This window comes from Mobula birostris, chromosome 5, assembly GCF_030028105.1.
Source record: "Mobula birostris isolate sMobBir1 chromosome 5, sMobBir1.hap1, whole genome shotgun sequence".
NCBI lineage: Eukaryota > Metazoa > Chordata > Chondrichthyes > Myliobatiformes > Myliobatidae > Mobula > Mobula birostris.
In genome coordinates, this window is record NC_092374.1 from 135,258,470 (window position 1) to 135,270,961 (window position 12,492).

Here is a 12,492-nt window from a genome sequence, read left to right on the forward strand (position 1 = left end):
TGCACACTGCATCTAGTTGTGTACCAACTGCTCCATCCTCTGCCATATCACTCTGGTTCCCATTCCCTGCCAATTTAGTTTAAAACCTCCCCAACAGCTCTGGCAAACTTGTCCACAAGGATATTGGTCTCCCTTAGGTTCAGGTGTAACCCATCCCTTTTGTACAGGTCATAACTTCCTCAGAAGAGATCCCAATGATCCAGAAATCTGAAGCCCTGCTCACTGCACCAGTTTCTCAGCCACATATTCATCTGCCAAATCGTCTTATTCTTACCCTCACAGGCAGCAATCTAGAGATTACTACCCTGAAGATCCTGCTTTTCAACTTTCTACCTAACTCCCTAAATTCTCCCTTCAGGACCTCCTCCCTTTTCCTACCTATGTCGTTGGTGCCAATGTATACCAAGACTTCTGGCTACTTGCTCTCTCCCTTTAGAATGCTATGGATATGAACCAAGATGTCCCTGACCCTGGCACCTGGGAGGCAACATGCCATCTGGGTGTGTCTATTATGTCCACAGAACCTTGTGTCCACAAGGAATCCCCTATCAAGCAATTCTCTTCCTTCCCCTTCCCTTCTGAGCCACGGCACCAGATTCAGTGCCAGAGACTCGGTTGCTCTGGCTCCATCCTGATAGGTTGTCCCCATATTGGTATTCTTATTACGGAGGGTAACAATCACGGGGCACTCTGCACTGGCAGCCCATTTGTTTGCTTCCTCCTGACAGTCTCCCAGGTACCTGCCTCCTGCAATGTAGGGGTGACTCCCTCGCTGTAACTCCTATCTGTGACATCCCCAGTTTCCCATATGAGCCAAAGGTCCAAACTGCAGTTCCAGTTCCTTAACACTTTCTCTGAGGAGCTGTAGATCGGTACACCTGGTGCGGATGTGGTTATCCAGGAGGCCGGAGGTCTCGCAAAGTTCCCACGTTGCACACAAAGGACATAACACAGACCCTGGAGCCATTCTCACTGCATTAACTAGGCAAAGAATGAAGAAGAAGAAACTTAACTTACCGAAGCCTGTTTTTGCTGAAGCTTGTTAAGCCAATGCCTCCCCACTCTTTACACTGGTCCTCTCCAACAATGGCTGCTCTGCTTATCTTTTATTTGCCCTTGATAACTAATTGTGATTTGATCGGGCTACCAGAAAAAGCAGAAAGCATGCGAACGTTCCTTTTTAAATCTCTTGCATCACCCTGTGTGTAACCTCTCTCGATTCGGTTGGGCCACTAGAAAAAAACAAGAAAAGAAAGCTTGAGGATTTGAATTCCAGCATTGGGAAGTTACGTTGCAGCTTTATAAAACTCTAGATAGGCTGAATCTGAATTATTGCATTCAGTTCTGGTCTGCCCATTATAGGAAGGATCTGGAGGTTTTGGAGAAGGTTCAGAAGAGGTTTACCAGGATGCTGCCTGGATTAGAGGGTATGTGCTATAGGGAGAAGTTGCACAGACTTCTCTGAAGTGGAAGAGACTGAGGGGAGATCTGAAGGAGGTTTATAAGATATGAGCATAGGATAGACACCCAATATCCTTTCCCAGGGTTGAAATGTCTTATGCCAGAGAGCATGCATTTAAACTGAGAGGGATTAATTTCAAAGGACATGTGAGGGGCAAGTTTGCATTAAGGGCTCGCCTTTACTTGCAAGCTAGTTCATAAGTGATAGTAGAGTTGGTTGGAGAGAAACACAGAAAATGTGCTAGGATGAGTTTAAACTAGGTTCTTGGCATCAGTGCTGATGTGAATGCAGAAGGTCCAGCCATATTGTTTGGATCCAGGATGCCAAAACATTAAATACTGAGACCATAAGAACATAAGACATAGGAGCAGAATTAAGTCATTCAGCTCACTGAGTCTGCTCTGCCATTCCATTATGGCTGATTTATTATCCCTCTCTGCCCCATTCTCCTGCCTTCTTCCTGTCATCTTTAACGTCTTGATTAATCAAGAACCTATCAACCCCCACCTTGATTATACCTAATTAACTAGTCTGCACAGCTGTATGTAGTAATGAATTCCACGGATTCACCACACTCTGGCTCAAGAAATTTTTCCTCAACTCTGTTCAAAATCAATTTTGAGGCTCTGCCTTCTGGTCCTGGACTCTCCCACTATAGGAAACATCCTCTCCACATCCACTCAGCATTCGATAGGTTTCAACGAGATTCCCCACTTCATTCTTCTAAACTCCAGCGAGTACAGATCCAGAGCCATCAAATGCTCATCATATGTTAACCTTTTTATTCCTGGGATCATTTTCGTGAACCTCTTTCCGACCTTCCCCAATGCCAGCACATATTTTCTCAGATTAGGGGACCAGAATTACTCCCAGTACTTCCATGTGTGGTCTAACCAATAGCTTGTATATATAATTGGAGTTTTGTCCACTCTAACTCACAAGAATGTGACCATAGTTGGTTAAACCATCTTTCTCCTTATTTTTCAGGAGAACAATATGCTCTGTCCCATATTTTCTTGATTTCTCTTTTCCTTACATGCTTTCCACTTTTGTTGTGTACTTTATCTTATCAGCTGATTTGAACATAATTATGAAAATTAGAAGTTGTAGATTGTCATTGATCATTAGCCATTGTACATCAATAATTGCAGCGTAAGTGACAAGGGTATGAGTGAAGATATAACTGCAAATGCTGCAGAGCTTCTACTTCTACAAAAAGTAAAAAATAGTCCGGTCTGAGCAACAATGGAATTATCCAGTCTTGAGGGTACAAATACATGCATGAGGAATTTTAGTTGTAATGTTGGGGCAGAGTTGAAAACAGACAAGGAGCCAAATAGTGTTGGAAACAGAATGGATAGAAGATGAACTACTTGTTTATATGTCTGTATATTATATTGAAATTGTAGAGTTACCAGCACTGTTTCTCCTAACTCAAATTCTCTTTGTCTTCATCTGTCATACTACAAGCTGGTTCAGAAACAATTAGTAAAATATTTTCTTTTTCAGCTATTAAACATCTAAGAGAAGTATCAATCTGCAATGAAGATCTTAGAAAAGTTATGCAAAAAAATCCAACAATTTTGGAGGAATTGCATAAAATAGTTGAGCAAAATTTGGCTGAAAAGTTAAAAAACCTTGGGATAAAACCGGTAAGTAATTCCTGTTTCCAACTCTAAAAATATGGCTTTATCTCAAAAGGCTTTCTCGAATGTTGCTCCACTCTCAAGAAGTGAAAAAGGCAGAAGAAAGGAAATTATAGGCCAGTTAGCTTGACCTCAGTGGTTGGGAAGATATTGGAGTCAATTGTTAAGGATGTGATTTCAAGATATTTGGAAGCACATGACAAAATAGGCCAAAGTTAGCATGGTTTCCTTAAGGGAAAATCTTGTCTGACAAATCTGTTAGAATTCTTTGAAGAAATAACAAGCAGGATAGATAAGAAGAATAGGTAGACGTGTATTTGAATTTGGGTGGTGGTTGGCTATGATGTTTTTGTTGCCATTTCTGCGCTTTGTTTTTATTTGAGTGGGGAGCGGGTTTGATTTTCAAGCTGCCATTTGTGTGATTTGTTTTTGTGCGTGATGGTGGGGTGGTTGATGTTTTCTTGAACGGCGTCCATAGTGTTTTGTGGTTGTCTGGAGAAGGCAAATCTCAGAGTTGTAAACTGCATACACACTTTAATAATAAATGTACCTTTGAAGCTTTTCAGAAGGCCTTTGACAAGGTACCACGCATGAGGCTACTTTATGGCTTACAGCTTACAGTCATACAGTTTTATATATGTATAAAAGTTGGTGTAGGAGGGAGGGCATAAGATTTTTGGATCATTGGGCTCTCTTCCAGGGAAGGCAGGAACTATACAGAAGGGACATTTCGCACCTGAACTAGAAAGGGCGTAATATCCTAGCAGAAAGGTTTGATAATGCTGCACAGAGAGGTTTAAACTAGAGTTGCAGGGCGATGGGAACCAGAGTGCCAGAACAGTTAGTGGAGAGGTTGTGGTGGAGGATGTTGGTAAGATCTCAGACAAAGTCAGGAATCAAAGGTTGAGCATGGTGTGACTAGTGTCCTGAGCTGCCTATATTTCAATGCCAGAAGTATAACAGTGCTGAAGATGAGGTAGCTGGTTTATAAACAGAGGCAATGGGTAGTGAGGAGAGGTTGTTGATAGGGCAAAATTGCAGTCCACAGTATAAGTTGCAACGAAAAAGGAGGACAAAATTGAAAAGGTTGTATATAGGACTGAAGGTGTTGTATCTGAATGCATGTAGTGTACAGAACAAGGTAGATAAACTTACAGCACAGTTGCAGATTGGCAGCTATGATGTTGTAGGCATCACTGAATCATGGCTGAAAGATTATAGCTGGGAGCTTAATGCCCAAGGATGCACATTGTTTCAAAATGACAGGCAGAAAGGCAGAGGGGGTGGCGTTGCTCTGTCAGTAAAAAATGAAATCAACCATTAGAAAGAGGTGACATAGGGTTGGAAGGTGTTGAATCATTGTGGATAGAGCTAAGGAACTGCAAGGGTAAAAAGAACCCTGATGGGATTTGTATACAGAGGCCCAAACAGAAGTAAGGATGTGGCCTACAAATTACAGATCAGCTATTCTAGATTGGGTGTTGTGCAATGAACCAGAATTGATTAGAGAGCTTAAGGTAAAAGAACCCTTAGCAGAAAGTGATCATAATATGATCAAATTCACCCTGAAATTTGAGAAGGAGATGCTAAAGTCAGATGTAAAGTCAGTGGAGTAAAGGGAATTAGAGAGGCAAGAGAGAGGAATTGGCCAGAATTGATTGGAAAAGAACACCGGAAGGGATGACGGCAAAGCTGCAATGGCTGGAATTTCTGGAAGCAATTCAGAAGGCACATGGTATATACATCCCAGAGAGGAAGAAGTATTCTAATGGCAAGCTGCACAAGTACGGCTAACAACAGAAGTCAAAGCCACCATAAAAGCTGAAGAGATGGCATATAATGGAGTAAAAAATAGTGGGAAGTTAGAGGATTGGGAAGCTTTTAAAAAACAACAGAAGGCAACTAAAATATCATCAAGAAGGTAAAGATGGTTAAATATAATTTATCAAGAATACATTTTTTTAGATATCTACAAGTTAGAAATTTCCTAAGTACTATACTTTCTTCTTTTCCAATGCTTCCTCCTACATACATTTTAGATACTATAATTAACCTTAATCGATGTCAGAAAGGTGCATCGGCTATGATTTATAATATTATTATGAAATTTAGGAAAGCTCCATTTGATAAGATTAGGGTAGATTGGGAACAGGAATTGGGGTCTATCATTTCTGTGGATGACTGGGGGCAGATTTTACAATTAGTCAATACTTCCTCTATTTGTGCTAAACATTCCCTAATTCAATTTAAAGTTGTTCATAGAGCATATATGTCCAAAGATAAATTAGCTCGCTTTTATTCTCATATTAATCCTTTTTGTGATAGATGTCCGGGGCAGGTAGCCTCTTTAACTCATATGTTTTGGTCTTGTCCTACTCTGGAAACTTTTTGGAGAGACATTTTTAATATTATCTCCAAGGTATTGAATATAGATATCTCTCCTCACCCTATTACTGCTATCTTTGGACTACCTAAAGTTTCCAGTAATCTTTCTCCTTCAGCCCGTAGAATGATTGCATTTCTTACTTTAATGGCGAAAAGATGTATATTACAACATTGGAAAGAGCTTAATGCTCCAACTACCTTTTTTTGGTTTTCTCAGACGATATTATGCTTGAATTTGGAGAAAATTAGAAGCAATCTTTATGATTCCTCACTTAAATTTGAGCAGACCTGGAGATCTTTTATTCAATATTTTCATTTAATGTAATTTTTTTCTGCTCTCTTTTTTACTCCATATTTATATACCCTTCTTGTTTTTTTTACTGTTTTTAATGGAGGTCGGGATTGAGGACGTGATTTTAAGTTTTTTAACTCTGCTTGGTTCCAAGTTAGCCCATTGCTTTGCTTTGCTTTGCTTTTAGTTAGTTGCATGGTGGGTTTTTTTGGGGTTTTTTTTCCTTTTCTCTATTGATATATATATATAAAAATTAGTATACTATTATGTTACCTTAGTATGTTATGTTTAAATTACATTGTATCATTTTTTTTGTATTAATATCTCCTGTAATTTTATTATATTCTAACAGTGTATTAGTGCCTATATGGCTTACCCTTTTGTATACTTATTCAATAAAAAGATTTGAACAGAAAGAAGGTAAAGATAGAATATGAAATTAAGCTAGCCAATAATATTAAATAGGATACCAAGATTTTCTTCAGATATATGAAGTGAAAAAGAGATGTGAAAGTGGCTATCAGACTGCTGGAAAATGATGCTGGAGAGGTAGTAAGGGGGACATCAAAATGGTGGACGAACTGAATAAGTACCTTGCATCAGTCTTCACTATGGAAGACACTAGCAGCATAGTGGAAGTTCTAAGTGTCAGGGGGCATGAACTGTGTGAAGTTACTGTTACGTACCCCGTAACTGGGTTGCCAAACCAGCAGAAATGGATCACTCAGTTGGAGTCTGGATTACTAGAACTAAGAAAGTTTTATTAAAGAAACAAGCAACACAGTACTCTAATCAAAAGGATAATAAATGCAACAGTTCAGCAATGATAAACACACATGTACACAGAATTAGGATAACAGGATCAATCAAGCTCTATCATCGTCTAGGGGTAACTGACCAGTTTCAAAGTGACACAAAGTTCAGTTCAATTGAGTTCAGTTCAGTTCACAGTAATCACTGCCGTGGGAGATGGACAGTGGGGGGAAGGAGAGAGAGAGCAAAAACGAATGAATATTCAAACGGCTTCCACACAGACCTTCGATATTCTTCGCAGTCAGCTTTCGGGCGAGCCCTTTGTGATGTCTTCTGAGGTCACCGACTGTGACCCCTCCGTTTCCAGATACGATCTTTCCTCAGCGGTGAACCCGGCACCCAGGCAAGGGCGGACACACACCAGATTCCCGCCGATCGTATCTTTCCACCCTGTGCGTCTCTGGCTTGGTCCCGCGACCAGCCCTCCAAAGACTCCCACCGACTTGTGGGAGACGCACCGCTTCCAGGGTCTCGTTACCTCGGGGTGTCGTGTGTGTCCTGCCTTAGCGAACCTGTCCCTTTTTATCCCCCTGCTGGGGTATCGCCTGTCCATCACTTCAAACAGTTCAGGGTTCAAAGAGGAGCCGGTCTTGACAGCTCTCCCGTCTCTTCATTAACATCTCCAAATGCTGCTCCATTGTTTTCCTTATCTCTCTTTCTCCTGAAGGCAGGTGGCAGACCAACTGCTGATCCCACTGGTGCCAGCACAGGACAGTTAACATCTTAGTCTATGTGTACTTTCGTCACATTACCATAACTAGAGAGAAGGTCATTGGGAAGCTGAAAGGCATCTGGACCAGATGGTGTATACCCCAGAGTTCTGAAAGAAGTGGCTGAAAAGTCATGGAGGCATTAGTAATGATCTTTAAAGAATCACGAGATTCTGGAAAGGTTCCAAAAGGCTGGAAAATTGCAAATGTCACTCCACTCTTCTAGAAGGGAGAGAGGCAGAAGAAAGGAAACTCTAGGCCTCAGTGATTAGGAAGATGTTGGAGTTGATTATTAAGGTCTCAGAGTACTTGGAGGTACATGATAAAATAGGCTATTGTTGGCATAGTTTCCTCAAGGGAAAATCTTGCCTGACAAATTTGTTGGAATTCTTTGAAGTAACAAGCAGGAAAGACAAAGGAGAAATGGTTGATCTTGTGTACTTGGATTTTCAGAAGGCCTTTGACAAGGTGCCACCCATGAGGCTGCTTAACAAGCTATGAGCCCATGGTATTACAGGAAAGATTCTAGCATGGATAAAACAGTGACTGACTGGCAAAGAGTGGGAGTAAAGAGAGTGTTTTCTGGCTGGCTGGCGGTGACTAGTGGTTTTCCACAGGGGTCTGAGTTGAGACCCCTTTTTACATTATCTGTCAATGATTTGGATGATGGAATTGACGGCTATTTTGCAAAGTTTGCAGATGATAGGAAGGTAGGTGGAGGGGCAGGTAGTTTTGAGGAAGAAAAGAGGCTACAGAAGGACTTAGATTGCAAGAATGAGCAAAGAAGTGGCGGATGGAATACAATGCTGGGATGTGTATGGTCATGCACTTTGGTAGAAGAAATAAAAGCGTAAGCTATTTTCTATAAGGGGGAGGAAATTGAAAACTGATGCAAAGTCTTCTTGCAGGATTCTCTAAAGGTTAACTTGCAGGTTGAGTTGGTGGTGAGGAAGGCAAGTGCAATGTTAGCATTCATTCCAATAGGACTAGGATATAAAGACAAGGCTGTAATGTTGAGGCTTTATAAAACACTGATGATGCCTACTTGGAGTATTGTGAGCAGTTTTGGGCCCTTTATCTAAGAAAGGATGTGCTCTCATTGGAAGGGGTTCAAAGGAAGTTCACAAAAATGATTCTGGGATTGAAAGATTTATTATATGAGGAGTGTTTGATGGCTCTGGGTCTCTACTCACTGGAATTAAGAAGAGTGATGGGTGACTTCATTGAAACCTATTGAACGTTGAAAGTCTTCAATAGAGTGGATGTAGAGAGGATGTTTCCTATGGATGGGGAGTCTTAAGATTTGAGATCACAGCCTCAGAATGGAACGGTATCTTTTTAGAACGGAGATGAGCCGGAATTTCTTTAGCTAGAGAGTGGTGAATTCATGGAATTCATTGCCACAAGCAGCGGTGAAGGCCAAGTCATGGGGTATATTTAAGGCAGAGGTTGATAGATTCTTGATTAGTCAAGGCATGAAGGGATATGGGGAGAAGGCAAAGTGCATGACCATACACTTCCTGACACTATATTATATCTGCCACTTCTTTGCCCATTTTCCTAATCTGTCTATGTCCTTCTGTAGACTCTCTACTTCCTCAAAGCTACCTGCTCCTCCAACTATGTTCATCTCTTCTGCAAACTTTGCCACAAAGCCATCAATTCCATCATCCAAGTCATTGTCATATAAAGTAAAAAGAAGGGCTTCCAACACAGACACTGAACAACAGAACACCACTAGATACTGGCAGCCAACCAAAAGAGGCTCCCTTTATTCCCTCTCTTTTCCTCCTGCCATTCAGAAACTGCCTTATCCATGGTAGTATCTTTCCTGTAATACTATGGGCTCTTAACTTGTTAAGCTGCCTCGTGTGTGGCATCTTGTCAATAGAAAAGGTTTAGAAGAATATGGACGAAATATGGGCAAATGTGCAAGGTTGGGTGGACATCACAGATAGATATCTCAGATGTCATGGACCAGTTGGGGTGATGGACCTGTTTCTGCATTATACGAGTGTATGACTTTTTCATGTACATGATTCCCTGAAGTTGACGACAGAGATAAATCAAGAGTTAGGACATTGAACACTACTGCACAGAAAAAGGCTTGCATTGTCTGTGCCAAACATGATGCAGAATTCAACTGCAAACACGAGGAAATCTGCAGATGCTGGAAATTCAAGCAACACACCCAAAGTGCTGGTGGAACGCAGCAGGCCAGGCGGCATCAATTGGAAGAGGTACAGTCGATGTTTCAGGCCGAGACCCTTTGTCAGGAATTCAACTGTTTCTCTTCTGCTCCTACATGATCCTCAAACCTTCATTCTCTACATATTCATCTGTTTAATAGTCTCTTAAATGCTAGTATCATATTTGCTTGCACTACTACCCTTTGAAAGTCCATTCTCCTACACTCCAGCAAATAAAACCCAAACCTATTCAACTTTTCCAAGGGAACATATGTAAGTACGCATTTGGATAGACAGGACCTCATTAGGGAAAGGGATGATCTGAGTCCATAGTTCACTGAAAATAACTATGCAAGTGGATAAGGTGATAAAGAAGACATTTCGCATGCTGGAGTTAGGGGACTGGAAGTATACGTATTTGGATAGACAAGGACTGATCAGGATAGTTAACATGGCTTTGAATGTGGTAGGTCATGTTTGACCAATCTTATTGAGCCTTTCAAGGAGGTTACCAGGAAAGTTGATGGGGTATGTTGTATGTATTGACTTTAATAAGGCCTTTGACAATGTCCTGCATGGGAGATTGGCCAAAATGGTTCAGTCACTTGACATTCAAGATGAGGTAGTAAATTAGATTTGACATTGGCTTCATGGGAGAAGCCAGAGAGTGGAAGTAGATGGTTGCCTCATTAACTGGAGGCCTGTGACCCAGCATTAATCCCCATGCCACAGGGATTAGTGCTGGCTCTGTTGTTGTTTGCCATCTATATCAACAATCTGGGTGATAATATGGTAAACAGGATCAGCAAATTTGTGAATGACAGCAAGATTATGGCATAGTGAACAGTAAGGAATGCTATCTAAGGTTGCTGCAGGATCTGGACTAGCTAGGGTGTGGTAGAACAGAGTGATATGGGAATACAGACACAAAATTTCTTGAAAATGGTTTTAGGGGTAGATAGAGTTGTAAGAACCTTTGGTATATAGGCCTTTAAGAATCAAAATAATGAGGACAGGAGTTGTGATGTTATGTTCAAGTTGTATAAGACAGTGCTGAGGCCTAATTTGGAGTAATTTGTGCTGTTCTGATCATATACCTGCAGCAAGGATATAAATGATTGAAAGAGTACAGAGAAAATTGACAAGGATGTTGCTGGGACTTGAGAACCTGAGTTACAGGGAGAGGATGAATAGATTAGAAAACCTATTGGTACCTATACTAAGTATAAAATCATCAAAAATTCTTCAGTGTTATGGAAATATTAAAGGATATTCATAGGATTATGTCATTGCTAGGTAGATTGTAAGTAGGCACACTTACATGAGTTTGAAATGCTCTATTAATGCCTGCTGTTGTACAATTAAAAAAGATGTAAATTGTGATAAGACATCACAATTATTATGAATTGTAATATTGAGTAAATTCAGCTTCCCAGACTTAATTGAATCCAATTAGAGAAATCCCATCTATCATATTGATGTATTCTAGCTCTTTCTTTATGAATGTGATCAGTAAAATCAGCTATGTCTTCAGGCTCATCAGGTATATAAGTAAAATACTCCCCTGCACATGTTCCCCCCCCCCCGCCATAACTGCTAAGTGAAGAACTAACATCACATGATTATAAAGAACCATCTTATGCGTGGTGAGTATTTCTGTTGTTACTTTTGCCAAGATACCAACTGTGTCTTTGCTTACTCTTTCTAAAGCTGCAGCAACGTTTTTAATCTCTTATACTACTTTTGAAGTATGTATGAAGTATTACTAGAGGCATTAACAGCATCAACAAATTCATGTGATACTTGCAAGAAAACATAATGAGTCATCTCATTTGGCACATTCTGAGTAGGGAGAGTAGGATCAGGAAATGTAGAACCCTGTGTGTAGAGTTAAGAAACTGCAAGGGTATAAAGACCCTAATATTCAAGCCAGCAGACAGTAGCCAGGATGTGAGATACAAATTAAATGGGAGTTAGAAAAGACATGTAAAAAGGGCAATGTTGTGATCGTTCATGGAGGATTTCATTATGAGGGTAGATTGGTGTTAGAACCCAATAGAGGGAATATGTAGAAAGTCTATGAGATGGATTTTTAGAGTAACTTGTGTTTTGGCCAACTAAGAGAGAGGCATTTCTGGCTTGGGTGTTGTATAATGAACCAGATTTGATTAGGGAGCTCAAGGTAAAGGAACTCTTAGGATACAATGATCATAATATGATAGGATTCACTGTTCAGTTTGAGAGGGGGAAACGAAAGTCAGATGTAGAATAAAATGAATTACAGAGGCATGAGAGGGGAGCTGACTGAAGTTGATTGGAAGGGAGCACTAGCAGGGATAACAGCAGAATATCAGTGGCTGTTTCTGGGAACAATTTAGAAGGCCCAGGATAGATGCATCTCAAAGTCTACAACCTTGATTCAACCAAGGTCCTACAACTATCTCTATGTCCTCCCATTTACTGTGCAAGTCCTGTCCTGATATATATGAAAGAAGTACAAGTTGGCAGATGATAAATGAAACTGCGAGAGGGGGGAGGGGTGAAGTAAAGAGGTGAGAAGTTGATTCGTGAAAGAGATAACGGGCTGGAGAAGGGAAAATCTGATAGGAGAGAACAGAAGACCATGGAAGAAATTGAAGGATGAGGAGCACCAGAGGGAGGTGATGGGCTGGTAAGGAAATAAGGTGAGAGAGGGAAACAGGAATGGGGAATGACAAAGGAGAGGAGCAGGGGGACAATTACCAGTAGTGCGAGAAATTGATGTTCATGCCATTAGATTGGAGGCTACACAGATAAAATATAAGGTGTTGCTTCCCCAACCTGAGTATGTCCTCATCGTGCCAGTAGAGGAGGCCCTGGACTGACATGTCAGAATTGAAATGTTTGGCCACCGGGAAATCCTGCTTTCTGTGGCTGATGGAGTGAAGATGCTTAACAAAGTGGTCTCCCAATCTATGTTGAGTCTCACTGATATACAGGAGGTCACACCAGGAGC

The 12,492-nt window shown here is 40.9% G+C and overlaps 1 protein-coding gene across 1 annotated transcript in view; it reads left to right on the forward strand.

Moving 5' to 3' along the window:
- The window catches only part of LOC140197333 (cilium assembly protein DZIP1-like), a 173,696-nt gene that overhangs the window by 96,700 nt on the left and 64,504 nt on the right, over positions 1-12,492 (forward strand). The window contains exon 9 of the mRNA XM_072257288.1: positions 2,972-3,114. Within this exon, the coding sequence (XP_072113389.1) occupies positions 2,972-3,114 (143 nt within the window). The remainder of the gene's footprint in view (positions 1-2,971; positions 3,115-12,492) is intronic.